Source organism: Empidonax traillii, unplaced genomic scaffold, assembly GCF_003031625.1.
Source record: "Empidonax traillii isolate 1590-97213 ecotype Southwest subspecies unplaced genomic scaffold, ASM303162v1 scaffold199:size790550, whole genome shotgun sequence".
Classification (NCBI taxonomy): domain Eukaryota; kingdom Metazoa; phylum Chordata; class Aves; order Passeriformes; family Tyrannidae; genus Empidonax; species Empidonax traillii.
In genome coordinates this window covers 42,268-63,639 of record NW_020955392.1, presented here as the reverse complement: position 1 = coordinate 63,639, position 21,372 = coordinate 42,268, and the positions used below count along the sequence as shown (strand labels likewise).

At 42.7% G+C, this 21,372-nt stretch overlaps 2 protein-coding genes across 2 annotated transcripts; one reads left to right on the top strand and one right to left on the bottom strand.

Moving 5' to 3' along the window:
- Nucleotides 1-8,782: 8,782 nt before the first annotated feature.
- RPL7L1 (ribosomal protein L7 like 1) lies at nt 8,783-12,101 on the top strand. The gene is made up of 7 exons (XM_027886985.1): nt 8,783-8,875; nt 9,040-9,148; nt 10,572-10,738; nt 10,887-11,024; nt 11,269-11,378; nt 11,555-11,767; nt 11,991-12,101. Exons 1-6 carry the CDS (start codon nt 8,814-8,816, stop codon nt 11,761-11,763), a joined length of 795 nt encoding a protein of 264 aa, XP_027742786.1. The 5' UTR covers nt 8,783-8,813; the 3' UTR covers nt 11,764-11,767; nt 11,991-12,101.
- Nucleotides 12,102-13,112: 1,011 nt separating this feature from the next.
- On the bottom strand, nt 13,113-15,754 carry MAD2L1 (mitotic arrest deficient 2 like 1). Its single transcript, XM_027886986.1, has 5 exons — nt 15,641-15,754; nt 15,301-15,447; nt 15,097-15,217; nt 14,476-14,579; nt 13,113-13,934 (listed from the first exon to the last, which is right to left on the bottom strand). Exons 1-5 carry the CDS (start codon nt 15,717-15,719, stop codon nt 13,762-13,764), a joined length of 624 nt encoding a protein of 207 aa, XP_027742787.1. The 5' UTR covers nt 15,720-15,754; the 3' UTR covers nt 13,113-13,761.
- Between the last annotated feature and the right edge of the window lie 5,618 nt (nt 15,755-21,372).

The following is a 21,372-nucleotide window of genomic DNA, read 5'->3' as shown; positions in this document are numbered from 1 at the left end:
CAAGTGAATTGGCATTGGCACATGCTTTGCATTTCAGAAACCCAGTAATTCCCATTTAATGCCTTTAACATGTTGGTTTTGCACCACTGGTAATTATTTTTGTTAATATATTCCGGGTGTGTGTCTTCCAAAGGGTATGCTAAAGCAAGGAAGGAGATTTAGGAGGTGAATGGTAAATTATAGAAACCAAATAAGCATCTAAAACTTATTAAAATGGGTTAAGCTCAGGGGAACTTCAGCACTAGATTTTAAAATGATTTGGAAGTGATGGAAGGGAATACTTAACACCTTATGAGCAGCAGCCCTAGAACCTGTCAAGCTCACAAACAACAAAATAGATATTTCTGTTCAAAACCAAGTTAAAAAAAAGAACAGGAAGAATGTTTCCTGTCAAATGTATTTTTGTGGAAGACTCGTGGTGACCACTAAGGAAGTAAGTAACAAGAAGAAAAGTTTTACTGGCAGGTAGTGTGGTTTCCCAAAGGACTGTGTGATGCCACTGCTGCAGTGAGGATATGATATATTCGGAAAATTTAAAATTTCTGCTCATTGCAACGGGGTGTACAAGAAAACACCTTTGCCAGCACCATGCAGGGGGAGTGTGGCCGACAGTGGGGTGAATCCAGGTTCTGAAGGCAGGATGACCCCAGTGGTGGTTACCAGTTCATGAGGTGAAAATAGACAACAGACAGCAAATACCTCATAGTTAAAAGCAGAGTGAGACTGAGAAACAAGTTAATAACAACAAGAAGTGAGGCTAAAGCCTCGCTGTCTCCGTTGCAGGGTTGCTGTAACCCATATGGGCTTTTCTCAGGAACAGGCCGTGATCACACATACCATATGTGCAGCAGCATCTCAGCTCCGTGAGCTGCTAGTTTGAACTACTAATTTCCTTAGTTAGTGGTGTTAGTTTGAGCCAAAGTGATATTAATTTTAATTAGGGCTGAATGAAAAAAAAAAAAAATTTCCATTTGTTCCACTACCCTCCCCACCTCCCCAAATTTCCCTTTTGACTCCGTATGGAAAGCCTGGCATTAATTTTCCAGTGGATTTCTGTTTGTAGGAAGAGTAAGCAGTGGCAATGCCCACGTGTACTGGCAGAAGCGTTCACACTCCACAGGTAGATGTGGTTACTCAGAAAGCAGATGGTAGATTCGGTGGTTTGTGAACTGGAGAAGAGAATTAGCAACAGAGAAACATGCCCAGGGGACCACTTCCACAATGCACATTCGGAAAAGCAAACCTTTAAAGTGATGTGAAGAGTTCGTGTGCTATTCGTCATCTGAAGTATTTTCATTTGAACCATCTGCTGGGTGATCCACAGCAATCATAATAAAACACCACTAAATCCAGGTGTCTGCAGATCATCCCAAACAGATAACGGGGTTGTATTCCAGCAGCGCCTTCCAGGTTTTGAAGTATCCACGAAAAAGTGAGCTCTTCAAATTAAATCCTTATCTGGATCAAAATGAATTACAGGGGCTACAGCCCAGCTGCAATGTAGTCTGCAGTTCTTTGGACTCACTAGGAGGAGGCAGGAATGTTTCCTGGCTCTTTCCTGACCTGCACGTGCCCTTTCTTCACAGAGACATCGAGGTACAAAGGGAAGGAGAGGAGGGCACCAGGGCAGGAGTTGGAAACAGCTGTGGGGTATCCCTGGAGCTGAGGGGTTCCTTTGGGCAGTCCCAGCCTTGGAATGGGCATCTCTTCACTGAGCCACATTCCCTCTGACACAAAAAGTAAGGTCACGTTCCAACAGTGCATTTTGACAATCCATTACATTTCCCCTTGTTATCATCTCCGTGCTGAATCCTGCAGATAACGTGCTTTCATTCAAGCTTATCTTCCAAAAAGGTAACCAGACTGGAGTTGAAGAGAATGAGAGATGGAGAAGCCACCATTCCCCATTCTTTCTTCCTATTAAAGTGCTGCTGAATAGAGATTTTAAGATTTTGGTGAGGAGTGAGTTTGATGGTATTTATTTCCATTTTCAGTCTGAAAAGGTTGTGAAAGTTACTTTTCCTCGAGAGGGAGATACTGAAACCTGAGTTAAAGGACTTAAATTAAGCAGTATGAAAACACACAAAGCCTTTCTACGTTGGCTGCATAGGGAATTTGGCTGCTGGCTTTAGGAAGACTGTGAAAACACCTAAAATGAGAGCACCAGAATATACACAAAGTAGGTCAGGTTCTTTCTCTCTGCTGCAAATTTAAGAGCCTTCTCTTCCTTCATAAAATCTACCTGGCTAACTAGCTCTGCCTTGTCCCATGGCACCAACTCTCACATTAGACAGTGACTTGACAAAACTGGTTTTAAAAAAAGATGTGTATTGGTGAGTGTGTTTCTCTGCTACAACTGCAGTGTGTCAGACGCCGAGGAGGAAGGTGCTGTTTCGAGAATTAACATTTGTTTGAAGCTCACCTTCACCTGAGTGATTTCTTTCACCAGTGAGCTTGTGTACTGACAGGAAGCAGCTTATTCTTACTATTAACAAAATAGGGAAAAAATGATGATGAATCATTTCCTTTGTCTGTACAACGTATCAAAAAATAGTTCACTGTATAATTAGTATGTGTGGAGAAAATTGAAACTAGTAAGACACTCTTGTTATCCTGCTGATGGTTTAGAAACAGGACCTATTTTTTTTTCTCTGTTAGCTCTTCCTTGATGTTGTCTCTTGAGTCAGAAACTCCCTCAGATGTGAGAACACAGCGTCTGATACAGAAAGGCCTTGATCCTGCCGCAGGTTATGAAAAACTCACAGGGCAGAAGCAGAAGTGTTGCCGAGCAGAGCAGGGAGAAGCAGCACAGTTGCTTTGGATTTGTGTGGTTTATATTCCCGTTGAGCAATGCCCCTCACCTCATCCCCCTGGACCACTGGGCTGAGCAACGGGAACGCTGCTTTCTTGCAGGGTGATGGAGTGCCCCTGCTATCCCAGTCTGTCAGCTGGTTAATCACTGTTACCCCTGGAAGAATGATGCTCCAAGATGCTGGAACCAATTTAATTTGTTGGGCTTTGCTTGCTGCACGTGCTCTCCACGGCTGTGCTCCAGCCAGCAGTACCTGCACCTATTTCTTCTTGCTTATTCCCTCTGTTCTCAGGGTTTTGCCAAATTTTCCTCATCCTTCAAGCTTCCAGCAGCACTGATAATAGATCAGTGCAGGAACAGATTCATTTATCCAAATCTCCTTTAAAGGCTGCAAAGGATGGACTTCAAAGGCAGCAAAAGGGGCTGCAGTGCAGGTGAACAGGGAAGAAGGACGTGCAGTCAGGTTAAATTAGCCCTTCTGTTTGCAAGCAGAGAAGCTGAGTTCTGTCTGCCTCTTCAGAGGTTTTGCTACAATAGCAAGGGTGAATATAAAATGGGGCAGATCTCAGTTCAGTGGAAAGTTTGGAGCTGAGCTGGCAGAAAGGTCAGATCCACCAGGGAGGAGGTGGACGGGGACACGTGGCTGGGCTGTGTAATTCCTCTGCTGGGAAAAACCAGTTTATGGTTTGTGGGGGTACCATTACTGAGGCTGCATAAATGCAAGCACTGATGGATGTCCTTTTCATAGCCTGAATCAATGTCCAGTAGCAGTACAGTTAAAAGAGAATTTGAATTTTTGAAACAACACCTCAGCCTACAACTGTATTTCTTTTCTCATCTCCGCTCGGATATTTAAAATAGTGGAGGCAAATGCAGGGCTGTTTGTCCCCTCTGTGACAACACTGATTTCATTCAGTTTGGTTTTCCTTTTTTTGTCATAGACTTGTACATTTTTTGAGAGCAGAGTTTGGAGGATAGCACTGATATTTGCTTATTTTGCGATCATCCTCCGGGCTTTAAATTATTCATTTTTCAGCAACCATCTTATCTGTGTTGGGATCAGTGTGTGAAAGGTTTAGGGGAAAAACGGACTGAGTGTTGTGAGAGAAACATCTGCACCCTTTGTAGGAAAAAATGGAATGCATTTATTATGAGGAACAGAAGAATAGCTTGGAGTCTTGCTGCCTGCAGAGGTACAATATGGTCAAGAACTTACCCTCCCAATTTTTGATTTACCCAACCTTTCTCAGAATCTGGTGGCTAAAATGTTTGTGTCTTAAATACAAGCTCATATGCTGAAAAAAAATCCATTATTTGTTGTGAACCTGCCTCCTTCCACCTTCATCTGAGGTTGCCTACCTCTCATGCTGGAAGAAAGAGGGAGCAACTATCCCACCATTTATCCATGATGGGATATTTTATCTTCCCTCAGACACCTTTCTCCCAGCCTCAGGGTCCAGTCTACTTAACTGCTCCACAGATGGAAACTATTCCCTGTCTTTGATCTTCTTTCTTTGAACCTTTTCCAAGTCTGTCTTGGGGAAAGGTGGGTGGAGGTATGGGATGGACAGATGGAAGAAAGGCGACAGACCAAAGCTGGAGCATCCAAAATGTGGGTGTAAGAGGCTACACTGTGGAATGATGGTCCCTGCTTCCTTCTTTAACCCTTCCCTAATCATTTTCAGTTACTATTCCGTCATCCTAAGCGTGGAGCTGATATTTTTATTTATCTAAAATCATTCCAAAATCCTACTCCCAAGCCTATTAATTAGCCTGGATCCCATAATTTCATATAAAAATCAGTGAATCCTTGCTGCACTTTTATTTACTGATTTTAAGTGCCATCTCCCTGCCCCAGCACTCAGCCTTATAAGGTCTTCTGCTGTGCCATGAGGAGAATCTTGTAAATACCTTGTCAGGCCTCCTCCTTTCCTTTGTTTCTGCTGTGTGGAGGCAGCTTGGAGCAGCTGGGATACAGCCTCTATCTTGGGATAAAGCTATGGACAACCACTTACATCCTTCAGGCTCTCTTCCCTGCCTGATAATTCCTGGTCAGACGTGGACGCTCTGTAGCTTTATCTTGACTAGGCAGTTGTCACAAATAATTGCAGACAAAACCAAATGTTCCAACGAGAACTTTCCCTGCATAAATTAGCAGGGGAGAAAAAGTGAGAGGGCCTTTATAGCCCTATTGCCATGCACTGTTCCAGCACTCAGAGCCACAGCTTTGTTTAGTGTTTGATCTTACAGCAAAACTGCTCTGCTGCGATCCTACACAAAATTCTGCGGATTGTTTCTCACTTATGATGTTTTAATCCACTTCAGATTGCTGTTTCTGCTGGAAACAACAGCTCCAAAGCTGAACGTGCTAAAGGATTTGACATAGCTGGGACAGCCACCAGAGCCATAAAGTAAGAATAATTAAATTTTATTTTTGAAGGTAAAACTCATTGTCTACCACCCACCCCCACTGTATCAGAATCACTGACATTTAGGCCAGAGAGCACACCTGGCTGTACAAAGCATTTCTTATGAAGTTGCCTACGTTGACATGATAAGCTCCCTAATTGGGCTGTTCCATTCCATCTCTCTTTATGGCTCCCAGTCTGCAGTATTTTTATGAATAGTTTATGCCGTGCTGTACTTATTAATATGCTCCCACCACCTAAATGGCATCATTATCTGGAAGGGTCAATTAAAAGGTAATCTAGTAGGAGGTAGGATTCCCAATTACTGAGTGTGGGAAAGACACCTATTCTGTTCCCACTGCCTTTCATCTCAGACATAATTGAATTGGTCTTTCTCCCAAATAAAATGTAGCTTTTCATCCCTGTGGGGGAAGGAGAGAGGTCATGGACACCTGTGGAGATCATATATAATGATGTCTATTTTTACCTCCACTTTTCTTTTAAGGTACAATTAAATCAGTAGTACACTCAAATTGCAGGCACTCTGTGCGCTCCCTTGTAGGTAAGACAGAAAAATAAATTCATTTCATGGCTATTTATTGTAATTGAAAAGCAATTTTTTCATTTCAAGGTCATTAACCAGGCCTTTACAAGTGCATTAGAAGTAAAAAAACCAAACCAAAACAACAAAAAAATTAATTTACATTTAATTTCTTACAAGTGTTTCACTTTGTAAATGGGTACCACCAACTCTTTTAGAAAATGTCAGAACAATGTAAGTCTGTAATTTAATATTCATAACTTAAAGCTCCAGATATAATTTCCAGGGACAAGGATTGTGAATAGTACCAGGGGTTTATTATCAGTCTGCTTTTCTTCCAGGGAAATATTCTCAATAGTAACTGTAAAATCAAGTTTTTGAAACCAGAGTATTTTCCATTAATGCTGGTAAATTAGTGGCACTAAAGAATGAGTTGTTTTTTCCCCAGTTTTTTTTTTTTTCAGAAGACACAAAGCCAAACAACTTTATCTTTTTTAGCCTTTTTAATTTGACATATTAAGTGGCCACTAGCTGAGGGTTCACACCTGTGTTAGTCTCATCCTTATACCCAGACTGTTCCTTTGGAGATGGATTCACAGGATTTCTGACAAAAATGCCCACATTAAGGAACCTTATTTTGAAAAGAATAAAAACATCCACCTATTCACTGTGTTTTTCAAAAATATTTTAATGAAATATTAGTCTATCTCCATATGATTGTTATTTTCATGAAAGAAGGTCTTGGACCACCCACCTTTTTTCTCTGTCAATTATTGGTTTGAGTGTGTGCATGGAGTAGTTCCTGGGCTTCTTTCCAAATCATATAAACTTTTTTCCTTAAAAGATCTGAAAATGGGCATAATTTAAGATCACTAGGTGTTTTCCCCATTAAAATGTTCCCAAGATTAGGTCACAGTTTGGCAAAATAAACCAATTTTAATTTTTTTTGCTCATTTTATGGGGAGCTTACAGACAGATTTCAGATTGGGGCACGATTCATTGGTGAGGGTGATGGACTTCAAGGCTCTTTTGCTGTTTTGAGACTGCACACAGTGTCAATATAGATTTTATGGGATTTTAAATAACTTTAATTGTGTTTCATACCCTTAAAGGGAGAAAATAAGGCAAGGAGCTTCACAGTCAAGATGCTTCTGATATCTCACCTCATCTCCTGGCTTGGCTTTTGGAATTGGAGCCCTAAAATTTTTCACGCAAAAGTGAGTCAATTCTTGATACACTCTTCTCTTAACTGTATTTACATATTCACATTTTATTATGCTAACGTGTTTACACAAATTCACGTTTTATATATTTGATATACCTCCGTGGACGCTCAGCTAGCAATGTGGTTTTGTCACCTTTATCGAGCTGCATGTTTGGTGGCACTTTCAAACTGCGGAACAAATACCAGCCTGAATACCATGACAGCATCACAGATGTGCTGTTTTGTTTTATATTTATATTTATATTGATATTGATATTGCTATATGGCATATATTCCATATGGCCTATGGAAGTATGGCAGTGCAATATATCATAGTACTGTTAACTAGTAATTCCTCACTGTAGAGATATTAAGAAAAGTTGTATCATTTATTCCTGATGCAGTGAGAAAATAGCCTTAAATGTTTCATCCAAGCCAGGGCTGTGGTCACTTGGTCATGGAAGTTTTTAAAACATAATTTCTTTGGGTGGGTTCTGAGCCTTATCTGAGATGTGTCGGTGAACAGTGGAGAAAACGCACTCACAATGCAGCTTTATCAAAAATTCCAGGGGGAAGCCAGTAGCTGGATTGTGAAGCCATTGAATGTCAATGGCCGAAAGGAGCATGATTAGATATCCAGGATTTTTAAAAAGTATTTTACCAATCGATCAGAATGGAGATAAATTAGGAGAAGTCAGTTAATCCACCGCTGGTGGATGGCAACTATGGTAAGCTCACAGTCACTGGATTTGTCTGTAACAGCTCATGGAAATAACAGAAAATGCAAGGTATTGTCAAGAAAAAAGGAGAGGAGTTCAGAGCGTTGAAGGCCAGTTTGCAACAGCGTGGTGTCTAGGAAAGTGTGAATACTTTCCTTGAGTAACCTTGCAAACAAAGGCATTTGAATAGTTGTTCATTAATATGATAGAACTACTAGTTAAAGTTTAACGAGTCAGCCTAAGAATGCTGTGCAATATTTCATAGCAACAGCGCTTGAAATATTTACTTACTTATTGTTTCCTTACCATTAATAATGAAATACCCAAGAAGCTGTTTGCATTCCTCTCCTGTTAAACAAAGCACACTAATTTGTAGATTTAAATGGGTCACTTTTTCTGTCCAGAGCTACCAGACATTTCAGGGTTTTTTATATGGAGCAGCTTACCCCAATGACAGGGTGAAATGTATGTAGTTATGGGTGTGTTTTGGTGCAAGTTTCACGTTATTTGTTTTATAAGCTTGTTGCTTTCTGTGTCATAAATCCAAAAGTTCATGGGGAGCTGTGTTTGCTCACCGAGGGCTGTGCTCTTTTCAGAGCACACATCTGGGCAGGTGGGATTGAGTTTCTAAATACAGATATTCAAGTATTAGGTGTCAAAACAGAAGTGGCCTAATTTTTAGTGTTTGTAAAGCTTTGCAGCATCACCGAGGCGAGCAGGGAAACCGGGGACCACTGAGCCTTCCAGTGCTAGGCTGGAGCTCCCAGCTGGTAAGGGAACACTGTGGTCAGTGCAAACCAAGCTGACGGCAGACGCAGTGATGGTTAATAGTGTAAAGGCACACATCCCTCTTCTGTCCCGCACGGCACAGAGGGAGCAGACCAGGAACACAACCCCATCGGAGGGAATAGCATTCCTTAGCGTGAGGCTCTGGCACCACCTGCGGGCGGCCCGGCTGTCCACAAGGCGTGTGTCCCAGCGTCCCTTCCCTCCAAGGCTCCCGGCGTGTGGATGGACATGGCACAGCGCGCGGCTGAACGGCAGCTCGCCCCTTCCCCTCCGGGACAGCCGCTTCCCAGCGCCCCGGGACACACGGACACGGCCACGGGCACCTGGGCGGGGAGCGGCCATGTCACGGCCCGCCCCGGCGCATGCGCGGCGCCACCCCGGCAAGATGGCGGAAACCGAGGAGTGAGTGCGGTGGGATGGAGGGAAGGAGGGAGGGATGGAAGGAAGGATCCGCCGGGATCCGCGGGTACCGCGCGGCACCGGGGTTGTGGGCGGCGGCGGGGCAGCCCGGGAAGGGCGGATGGAGGATGTGGGGCCGGGATGTGACCGGGATGTCCCGCCCGCAGGCCGAGGCGGCGGATCCCGCTGGTGCCGGAGAACTTGCTGAAGAAGAGGAAGGCGTACCTGGCCATCAAGGCCACCCAGGCCAAGCAGGCGCTGCTCAACAAGCGCAAGGTACGGCGGGTGGCGGGGGTCGTGCTGGCCCTGCTTGTCCTCCGAAGGAGGGAGTCTCAGTTCGTTGTAATCGTACGGAAGCGATGCCAGTGATCGGTCTGCTCAGCCAGGGGTTATCTCCGAGGGGAGCCTGGGCTCGCCTCTTCGCTCCCTGGGCATCTGCTCCGTGTGTCTGTGAGCTCCGTAAAAAGGGCAAGACTTTCTGGCTGGTTGCGGTGGAACAGAAGTGTATTGAAGTGTGTGAGTTGTTCCTCTTGCATGAGAGGTGACCTGGTGGGGTGTGTTTACATCCACGCGTGGGGAACTGTAACACTGCTGAGGTGTCTGCGCTCTCTGAAACCAGCTCACCTTTGTAACCCTTCTTAGAAGCGTTATAAAGCTTTTTCAGGGAAGCCCGTTTTGGTGGGATTATGTACAAAACTAGTGCCCTTTTTGTTGGATACCGTGTTTATGTTTTTAAACACGTCAGTGGCTTGCTGTATTTTCAAGGTGGAAGTGGAAGCATAAGCAATAATGTTAAATAGCCACTCCTTAAGACTCTCATTAGAAAAATGACCTTAGTGATGAGGTTTTGATTAGGCCTGGCTGCTTTGAAAATTCAAACCAATTTATGGGTGATTTACAAGGTAGAATAGAAAAGACATAACATTAGGTGCTATAATTTAAAATTACTTAATAATTTAACTAGTAGTGTTATCTTAAGCATTACTGTGTAACTCCCATGCATATTCTAGTCCTATTTCTGTGATTTATGCACTATGATTTAGGTGGATGTATTCGCTCCTAAGTTAAGGATAAGCAATTTCAATTTAAAAAATGCTTTAAATTTTCCAATAATTCCGAAAAGTGTTTTTTTCCAAGCCAGCTGGATGTTTTGTGTATAAATTAGCAATACTTAATAATTACTTGAATGCTTGGATTTATTTTTTGTGTGTGTGTGTGTATGTGTGCCTTTATAGAAAAGAACTTTAAAACCAGCTATTTTCTGTTGGATGGTAGTTATGAGTCACCTATGGTATTTCTGTAGTATCTTCTTTGCCCAGATACAGATGTTGTGTCTGGCTTTCCCAGCGATTGCTGAGCTGGGTGCCTAGCTGTGATCATCTGTGGCTGCAGATACTTCCAATTAGTTTCTCCTGTGTCTAGAAGTATCCTGGGTGTTGCTGTTTTCCCTAATTTATATTCTTCATGAGGAAAAACTCTTTGTTCACTGTTCATAAATTATACCTAGCTTCCTCTAAGTTCAAGTGTTGTCCTTCAGTTGTATCTCCCTTGGGCTTAGATATCCAAATTTATTTTCTTGTTACTGCTTCCAAAGCTGAAGGAACGTTGTTCCTCAAGCCCTGTATTTCATTTGGCCTGTCAGATGCAAACCTCTGAGACTGCTGGGGTGGGTGATACTTTCTTTTCCTTTTCACTGCAGCAGCAGAAGGGGAAACAAATCCAGTTCAGACGCCTTGAGACTTTTGTTCGCGATTCGTGGCGCAAACGCCGCGATGACACCCGGCTGAGGCGCATGGAGCAGAGACCTGGGCAGGCGGTGGCGGCACCTCAGGAGCGCAAACTGGCCTTCGTCGTGCGGATTGTGGAGTAAGAAACTCTTCCTGCTCCTTACCTTCATCATTGCTGCCCCTTGTTGTGACATTTCTGTGCCAATGAAGTGCGATCATCGCGCTCATCTGAGGCCTTTTGTTGCTGCTGTCTTTATTACTAACAGTTGGGTTTTTTTCTGACTCAGTATCAAGGGGGTGACCAGGAGGGTAAAAAGAGCGATGGAGTTGCTGCGGCTGAGGAAGAATTTCACCGGGATATTTGTTAAACTGACCCCGTTAACCCTGAAGTTGCTGCGGGTTGTGGAACCGTATGTGGCATGGGGGTAAGTACCACTCCTGTGGCTTGGCAGTGGTTTGTATGGGAATGTTACTGCTTTTTAATTCTCCGTTTGGTATCACAGATCCATAGCTGGTCAAAGCTTAACCAAATTTATATATAAAACTTGCTATTGTCTCTTTTCTTCTTGTCCTCAACATAGCTTGGTTACTGCTTTCCCAGGAAGGATGGTGCTTCCCACTGCATTGTGTCTCTCACTGCAGAACCTGATTTTTTTTTTTTTTTCACAGATACCCAAACTTGAAATCTGTACGAGAGCTCATCCTGAAACGGGGCCAGGCCGTGATCAAGAAGAAGAGGGTGCCTCTGACAGACAACATGCTGATAGAGGAACATTTAGGTGAGGAGGAGGGTGAGAAAATTGAGGAAAGAGTTGACAGTTTACAATCTGACCTGAGAGCGTGGGAAGGGAGAAAAATCTTGCCAGACTAGAGGGCTGGTGATCTGGAGCAGTGTGAGGAAAGATAATACAGTTAGCCATTGCTTTTTTTTTTTTTCATTTTAATTTTTCTGCAGGGGGCTGTGGTATTATTTGCCTGGAAGACCTTATTCATGAAATCTACTCAACTGGGAAGTATTTCAAAAAAGTCACCAAGTTTCTGTGGCCATTCCACCTGTCGGTGGCTCGCCACGCGTCGCGTAACAGAGTGGGTTTCCTCAAAGAAATGGGAAAGCCTGGCTACAGAGGGGAAGCCATCAACCAGCTCATACGTCAGCTGAACTAGTCAGGTGAGTGCTGCCTGTTGGGTGAATTCTGAACCTTCTCCTTTACTCCCTTTCCTAATAACCTTACTGCCATGGGACACGAGGGGTGAGTCCCTTGTTTTCAGAGTAGGGGAAACTAATGAGCAGTGTTGGTCCCATTAGGAATCAGCACATCCTGTTGGACACCGCCATGAAGTTTTGTGTTAATATGACTGACTGGCTTTTTATTTTCTTTCCTGTTCTGCAGGGTCTTTGTGAAAACTTCAGGATTTATAACCTGTTCCTTTTTCTCATGTAACTAATGGACATGATCTATATGCAAGGGGATCCACTATCTCTCTTGACTGTTGGTGCCTCTGTAAAAGAAGAAACACAGAGATGATGATGATGGACATGGACTTTGGGCTGGTCCTTCTTAGAAGATAAATACTGTTGGATATAAGAATGAACTTCCATGAGAAATTTGACTTTTGCATCTCTGTTAAACAAGGTTTGTTATGCTCACTACTGCAGACTTCACTCCTTGAAGTGTACCTGCTTCTAGGTGTGAAGGGGTAGTGCAGTCCACCTGTTTAGGAAAAGGCTGAACAAGCAGAAGAAAACATCAGGTTTCTTTGTTACTGCAGTGCCAGCCCTCATAAATTTTTTTATTACCTAGATTGTATTTATTAAAAAAAAAAAAAAAAAAAAAAAAAAAAAAAAAAAAAAAAAAAAAAAAAAAAAAAAAAAAAAAAAAAAAAAAAAAAAAAAAAAAAAAAAAAAAAAAAGGCATGATTTTGTGCTACTGATTGATTTACAGAAGACCGCCTTTCTACTTCTGCTAGATTGGGACTGCTGGAGAGAATTATTTCCTGGTAGGAAAGCCCAGAAGGTTTGTAATACAGTGGTGGGGTACAAGTTATCAATGTTTTTTAAATAAACTTCTGGAATTATATTATTATAACAGAAAGAGTTCTACATCACTGTAAAAGAGTGAAAAAAGCCCAGTCCTTTGGCTGAAATTAATGTGGTGAAGGAACAAACAGGACCGTGGAAGAGTCCGAAAGTTCCATTAACAGAGTTTTAAATCCCTGATTTCTTCCACTGCAGCAATGGGTAAGAACACATGAAGAATGCTGTGCTGTCTAACAAATGTGGAAGGCACTGTGTTTTATCATTAGCCCAGTGTGACTATTTTTACTGTTATTTGAAGACTTAAAGGGGGTCAAACTATTAATCCATAAATAGATTTCATGTTGACTGCACAAGACTTGTTTAGAGAATCAAAGGAAACAAGTAGGATGCCTTCAGGGTGTTAGTTGTATTACAAACTAAGATTCAGCATTCATAAAACCATCAGAAATACAAAGTACTGCAGACTCTGAATTACAGAATACTATAAAATTTGAAGCTTTATTCTATAAAACAAGAATACAAACATGGAAAATGCTTGACAGACACTAAAGACAGACAGAACAACACCGTCCCCAGAACTAGAGCCCAGCAGTCATTAAAATACAAGGCTTCATATATTTAAAAGTTTTCCTGATAAACAGCTGCTTTCACTGTACAAAAGGTACAAGAATTGCCTAGTTGATTCTTTTTAGGGTTATTTCTGGTAGTAAAACAGCCCAAGCTTTTAACATTAAAACTGGTACCTCAGGAGTGAGGTTTTTTTTTAGTTGCCAGAGAGAAAACTTAAGCCTGCCAACAGACTACAGTTTAAAATAATCTTAAAATACAAAATTAAAGGAATTGAACACAATTCCAGCAGCTAATCCTAGATTTTGGCAGTTTTTCTAGTGAAGGCAGTGGTTTAACACACCATTAGTTTAGCTCATAAAGTAAGAATTGAACTATTCCCATGATGCCAGCTCAGTCTAGTGTTCTATCACATTATCTCAAGCATGTTGAATTTTTTTGTGTCATACTTCAGCAAGAGCAACAGTAATGGTGTGGTCGTGGCTCAGCTGCACTATGAACAGAAACTATACAAGGTGATAGGATATATACACCCCCACAAGCCCCCTCCCTGTATCCTAGGGAACAGAATCCCTCTTGTAAGCCACCACGGTGTTTACTTTGTGGATCGTGGTGGTGAAGGAACGCAGACGAACCTCTTCCGAATTGGTAATGAACTGTGGCCCAGACTCTTCCCACTTTTCTGGCACTGCCAGATCTTTATCTGTGTATATCAGCAAGTCAAAGGCACCTGTAAGCAAATGGCAACAAATTAATTAATAGTAATACACACGTAAGGAGATGGCAGGTTTGAAGTGCATCTTCTAGCACCTGAAAACGAACCCGTGTTCTCAGAAGTTACAGTGATACCTTTTATGTGAAAATAAAAAGTATTTAAAACACAAAACCAAGTCATACTGTTATATTCATCTGAGGACACTGTAGTTTTCTCAAGTGTTGCGAATTTTTTTAAGCATCTTAAAATGCTGTGGAGCTGAGCTCTGTGTCACACTTGATATGACCTCAGTGTAACACAAGCTAGTCCACAGCTAGTCACAAATCGACTTACACTCCTCAGAACACACACAGTAGTTTCTTTAAGTTAGTTAAGCCACCCCGAAATCTGTCCTGATCTCAGTCTAACAAAGTGCTGTCTCAGAAACGTGATGGTACATGACATGTAATAATCAAAAAGCCTCAGAAAATCAGCAAAAAAATATTTGCTAAAATGGAAAAGCTGTTGAGGTTTTCCAAAAGTGTTTGTTTTCTTTAGTGACGTTTGGAGTACTCACAGGCAGATTCCAGCAGTGGCAGGAAAGTTACTGTGGCAGTTATTTGTCTGATGACAGAGCGAATTTCATCCTGAATTGCTTTCTGAGACTTTTCTCGGGGTCCACTGGAAAAGCAAGAAAACTCTGGTAAGAAAGAAAACTTCTACTGTGGTGACAGTTTCCTTTAAATACAGTTCTCTCTATTAAGCTCTGTTGGTCTGTTTGCTACAGTATGTTTATAATAGTGACACTTTTAAACCTTAGGTAGATAGACTTAGAAAAGACTATAGCTGGTCTCCTTTTGTTGTTGTTTATGCAGCTTCCCAGTATTTGTAAGGAACGTTAAATTTATTCTCAGTCCGAAATGAAAGAGAACACTTTGGCATATAAACAGGAAAGCAGCAGTTCTTTGGGTATGTACCCAAGTGTACAGGATTTTATATGCTTTGTTGAGGATTAAAAATCAAAGTTTGATCTGATACTTGAAAAAAAAAAAAATACCTGACGATTATGTATGGTTCGATCATAAAAGGACTAAGAAAGGAGGAACAAGTGAAGGAACAAGCACATGGCATTGGATCTTGTGCCTGCACAGCTCCTCGGGGTCAGGAAAAGCAGGTGTGGAGGGGCTGTGTTACTCACTTGTCATCCTTCGCAGTCTTGTCACACTCGATGTCGAACTGCCACCGCTCCAGGACCTCGTTGTTCTCGATGCTGGAGATGACGACCACCAGGCGCTGCACGATGCACTTGTACAGCCACTCTGAAAGAAGCCAAGCGGTCACTGTCAGAGCGAGAAGGGCCAGCAGAGGCACACCAGGGAGGGCCCGGGAGCCTCCCCCGCACCTTTCATCTGCTCCGTCACGTTGTTGAGGTAGTTGGTCAGCTCGGGGTCGGTGGTGACCAGGAGGGTGAGCCCGTACTTCTGCACGCGGGTGAAGGTCTCGGGGGGGTAGATGCCGCGCTGGTAGAGGATGCTGTTGATTCCATAGGCTGCGAGGGGGAAAGCCAGAAGAAGAGGGAGAGAAATAGGGAGAGGAAGAGGGATGTGTACCACCGCCCCACCCCGCCGGCGGCCATGTCTCCCCACCAGACGCGGCCTTCCAGCCCTCCCCAGCCTCCCTCCCTCCCTCTCTCTCCCCCACCGCGGCCCCCAAGGCCACCGGGCTCCCCCGCAGCCCCTCACAAAAGAACTCGGCGACGAGCTCGGCGCTGCCGCGCAGGGTGATGCCCTGATGCTCCCGGCCGAGCTGGGGCTGCGCCATGGCCGCCGCTGCCGCTTCCCCGCCGCCCGGTTCGAATCGGGCCCCGCCCCTTCCCGCGCGCGGCCCCGCGCGCGGCCCCGCCCCTCCCCGCGCGCGGCCGAGCCGAGGCTGAGGGCGTCGCGTGCCCCCTCACGACGGCCCGCGAGCTCTGCCCTCAGGGAAAGGAGAGCGGTGCGCCCTTATCCGTGGGGAAAAAAAGGGCTGCGGCCTGCCCCGCAAGGCAGCTGCGGGTTAGAAGGGGAAGTTTTTTTCCTCATGTTAAACTCCCCGGCGGCTGTAGGTGCTGTCGCACCTGCTGGGCGGGGCGAGTGAGGAGCTTCGCCCCGGGAATGCCGTGGGAAGTCCGCTGTCGGTTCCTCTTAAGTGCGTTCCACCGTACGAAAGCGCTTTTGAACTTAAAAATTACACTTTCCAGGTACGAACTGAATTAAGTTAATAGATCGCTTGTGGGTGATTTAATTTTTTTCGATTTCGTGGTGGTGATCACTATGTAAATCATGTAGCGGTATCCAAAATAAAAATGGTATATTCTGCAAGAACACTGTGAAAAGGCAGGCGAGGAGAACCTGGGAAAGCAGGATGAAGCACAAGTTTTTCCTTATCCCGTTGAAACACCAAAATAAAGGGTTTAAGAGGCATGTGGGCTGTTGGGCTGCCTTAGGGAAGGGAAATTCCCAGTTGGTCAAACAACTGAAATCCTGTTACTACAGGGACACCATGGAAGGAGGAAGCTCTGGGAGAGGTTAACAGGGAAGAGAGACTGAGTAAAACAACAATTAATGTTGAAGTTTTTAAATACTATGAAGGGGAGAAGTTGCTGTCTACTGGGGTAGAAAGTAGGTGGCCAGCTAATTTGCTGATAAAATCCATTAATAAGCAAGAAAATGAAAACTGAATGGGTTTGTCTAAGATGGAAAAGCTGCAAATGAAATCTTTCCCTGAACGTGAGTTTTCTGAAGCATTATCTGACACTATCTTATCTAAGCCTATGTTACATGCCCATGTGGACCTTGAAAGAAACAAATCAAACGGTCTGAAAATGAAGTTATGTTCAAAACAGAAATATTTATGCTGAGGATAAAAGCCATGTGGTGTGATTGCTTATTTTGTTGTAATAAAACACTTTTCCTCAAAAGCTAAGGCTTTCTCTTGGTTCCAGTTTTTACTCCAAGAGGAAATATGGTTTGCTTCAAGGTTTATGCTGCTGTGATTAAAGCAAATGGTATAGTCCTGAAGTCATGTGTTGGAGTTCTGAAAGGGTCTGAATAATTTAATTTAATTTAACCAAGCGAACTTTATTCTGGGTCTTGATCACTAGTGATTGTGTTAGACATAAATCTTCTGAATAAAATATTTCTTAGTGGTGTGTTTCAAAGCCTGTGGCAATGGAAGAATTTTTCATCCAAAGCCCAGCTTTTAGAAGTTAGATAGCTGTGAATATCAGCTGTTTTGCTTCAAATCTTACATACTGTTCTGCTCTCAGTCATGTGTCCAAAATGGTCTCAATGCCTTTTTTTTTTTTTTTGTCTGCTTGGCTCTTCACCCATTTTGTTTCCTCTGAGGTTTTTGGAGGCTGCTCGTTTTTGTGATAAATAAAAGGGCTTGAAAGCCATGTTGCATAAGGCGAGGCAAGAACAGTAGAGCTTTTGATTAATACTTCACATATTTCTGCTCTAGCTGTTTTACTGTTAAAACCAAATGGAAGAAAGAAATCCAGGTGTTTCTTGATTTACCGAGTTGATTTCCCTGTGTTCCGGTTTGGATGGCTTGCAGGTGTGCGGTGGGTATGACCAGGTCCATTTGCTTATCAACAGCAGACTTAGTTGCATCTTCATTACTTCTCCCAAGATTCACCTGGCAGGGACTGGGAAGGGTGGTGATTCTCAGTACCTCTGTTCCAATCCTAAACTTCCTGCACCTGGCACACTTTTTCAGGGTTTTGGATCACTCCTCTATCCCCAGTTCTGTATTGTGGTTACCATTGTTTTCTACCCTCATGTGTTCCCCTCTCCCTCCCCCCCAAAAAAAAACCCCAAAAAACCCCCAAAAAAACCCCAAACACCCAACACCTTTTTGCTTTTAAATTTTATTTTTTCTATCTCTTTAGGGAAATAAATTCCCTTTTGCAGTGCATTACTAGTTTTCTTCACATTTCTTCTATGTGCTGCAATGTAATCTAATTGGAAAGCACTACATATTTTCAGTACTTCTCCTAAACTCCTAACCTTTCCCTTTGTCTTTTAAAAATTTTATTTCCTCGGCCAGTTCATTAGTTTTGATAAATTCAGTCTTCTAAAGTCCATGATGTACTGTCTTTCTTTTTCTTAACCTTTGCATTTCTTCTGGTGGAATGTTCTTCATCCCTTTTCTTGCCCATGCCACTAGGATGTTCCTGTCCTTCCTCTCCCCCGAAAATTCACCTGTGTGAGGGTTTAGTTGCCTGACAGTGTGTGTTTGCTGCTTTTCCCTTCACGTTCTCCGATTGTCTCATCTTTGTTTCTCGGTTGCAAGTTCTGGTGTCACTCAGCTCCTCTGCCGGGTGAATCTGATGTCTCCCGACAGAGGCAGCACCCAGGGAAAGTGTGCTTGTCTGTGCTGCAGCTAAACTGCAGTTGTCACTTGACCCTGGCACGGTCAGGTGTGATGGGAACAGGCACACAAGTCCTACTGTCATGTTGCTGATCAGGCACCTCCATGAGATGGTGGTGCCTGGAGTTTGTGTTTAGGGAATGCCCAGCCTCACAACAGGAGGAAGGTTATGGGGCTCCTGCAAGGAGAGCAGCAGGGAGACTGTAGGTTAGTGGTTTGTGTGGCTGACAGCTGCTTCCTGACCGGCTCCGAGGGGCTCTCAGGAACAAGGAGGACAGGCTGAGTTATATGTTCTGGCACACCAGGAGCTGGCTATCCTTGCTTTAATTGTCTCATGCTAAACCCTTAATTTTCATGAGGAATGTGAAATCCCAGTTGTATTTCATTTAGGTCTCTTACAACTCTTCAGCCATTGTTCTGTTTCTCAATTACAGCTTGATGTTACAACAGAATTTTGTTTGGTTCTCTTTCTGTGAAAGGAAATGTTCCTCTTTTAGCTTGGCTTTTCTGTAACATTTAGTGATTGCTTCCCCGTGGCAATTGCCAGTGAACCTGAGACAATCCAAATCACTGGGATGCCTTCATTTTATAATTTTTTTTTTAAGGTAACCCAGGTCATATTCCCTTAGTCATTCAGCAAATTAGAAGACATAACTCACTTGCAGAGTTCATTGCCATTATTAATTTATTTTTAACCTTCTGGATGATATGCACAGGTCTCTCCTGCCAGCACAGCAAAAGGATCTACGTAATGTGCTGCAAAAGCCTTTATATGGTATTAACAAATTGTCATATTAAGCCTCAGTAAAACCAGTTTCATCTTTTCTGGTAGATCTCAAGCAATTTTGAGTGGTTTCTGGATGTAGGGTAGGCCACCAGCAGGCCACGTCCCATCACTGCTCCTTTATGTAAGTTATTTTTAAAACTTCCTAGTCTTTAAATCATTTTCCTATTAAATCACCTTGCTGTGTGTGAGCTTCTATACAGCTCTCATCCAGAATTCCTTGGTGATTAATTGTTATCTGGAATTAACTCTAGATTTAATGTAAAATACTGCATTTTTTGTCAGACATTTTATTACCAAGCTCATTTTATGTTTTTGTTGTTGTTGTCTTGGTCAAGTTTGTTTTCAGCAGTCTTTGTAGCATTAATGTTTATCAGTGGTACTAAATGTTCTTTGAAATTAGACTGACTAGGCCAGGCACTTATTTCTTATGTCAAATGAAAAAAAAAACCCTGATATTTCTTTACTTAAGCTGAATGGTGTTCTTACATTGACCTGAAAGTCCAGACAGTGGCTGCTTTGGACAGTAAAATAACATTTTGTGGGTGTTGGGAGTTTTCAAAGCTCCTGTAGAACACTAGGTGGTATCTTTTTCTTGTTGTTTGTTTGGGGTTTTTTTCTGTTTCCCCGAACACGTGACATTTTTCTGAAGGATACATAGGGGAAAAAAAATTTGTGATGGCTTTGCCTCTGAACTACCAGGAGATGGCACCAGGCCCACGCGTTATCTGCACCCTTTCGGTTTTGGCTTGAAGTACAGCGAGTTTGTTTTACTGTTACGTACTTTGGACAAGTTTTAGATGCATTTCTTTTGATAGTTTGAAAAACATTGTTCCAGAATAAAGGAAATACTTGATGCCCAGGCATTTACCTGTGGTCGCAATGAAGAGATTTTGACAGGTGAACAGTTATTTTTAAACATTTCAAGTTAAGGTAGGAATCCTTTTTCAGAATTGGGAAGAACAAAACCTGAATGAGTTTTTTGTGCCTAGAGAATTCCTTAGTGCTGAATGATGTCATGTTACAGTGGTAACAGGTAATGTGGAATCCACTTCTATACAACTTAATCCCTTTACTTTTATATTAATATATTAATGGAAAAGGGAATTGTCAGGTAGCTTAGATTTACTAAGCCTATGTACTGCAGTTTAGCTTTACATTCAAAATGGGCCTTCTAGAGAACACTAAAACAGATGTATCAGCAGAGACTTAGTGGGTCAGCAGAAGGGTCCCCAAGATGGATAGCATGGTAAATATGCCTTGATAAGGGATTTTGGTAGGATCCTGTTGTGCGATTGCAACATGTTGGAGGAGAATTATTGTTTTGCAGATGCTTTGTAATTGTCCGTCTGATGTACAGCCGTGGTGGGCTTGTTCAGTTAACTGTGTTTCAAGGAATACAATAAAGCTCACACAATGCCTAAGAATTGTGATGACTGAAGACGTATTTTTTGAAAAGCACATTATTATAATTAGAAATATTTAAAACAAAAATAATTGTTACCCTTAAAAAAAATCACTCATGACCGGACAGTGGGACCATTTGCAAAGTAGCTAGAAAAACAACAAAGGATTTGTTAGTACAATTTGAACAAAATCGCTTCATTTTCTAAGTCATAATGAGCCCAGCAGGACGTGCTATTCACTGCTTGCTGTGTTAGTCAGCACTGGCAAAATTTTTAGGAGAAAAACTAGAGTGGAACATCATTTGAATATTCACGCTAGTTACCTGTGTCTCCCACAATAGATGGCCTCATCCAAACCTCATGATGAGACATTGCCAGGAGTTTAAAAATGGAAACCAGATGGCTTGGTAATGTGAGCAGCAGTTTGATGCTAAGTATTCTTTACAGTCTCCTTTACCTGAGGTCTGATTTGTGTGAAAACATGGCAGTATTGCTCAAGGTTGCCCTTGGTTGTAATCTTAGAGTTAATGGACGGGTAGAGCTAGAGAAGACTTACCTGAAGGTTCAGGTCACTCTTGTAAGTCCTGCAAGCTTGAGTACTTTGTGTATCTGTAGCTCATCTCTCTTGCCCAGGGAAGTGTTCTTGTCATCAAATTTTAAGCTAGTTTGGCTGGACAACATTCCTTATCCCATCTATTCAACCTGTGCAACAGAACAGAAGGGAATTGAGCGTTTATATGAAGGCAGCAGGTAAAAGGAAGAGATTGAGTTTTAATGGTCAAACCTGGCAAAGAGAGTCCAGAACCACAGTCCAGCTGCCAAATTATTCTGTGTTTCAAGTACTTTATTTTCCATTTAATTTCACTTTGTGTAA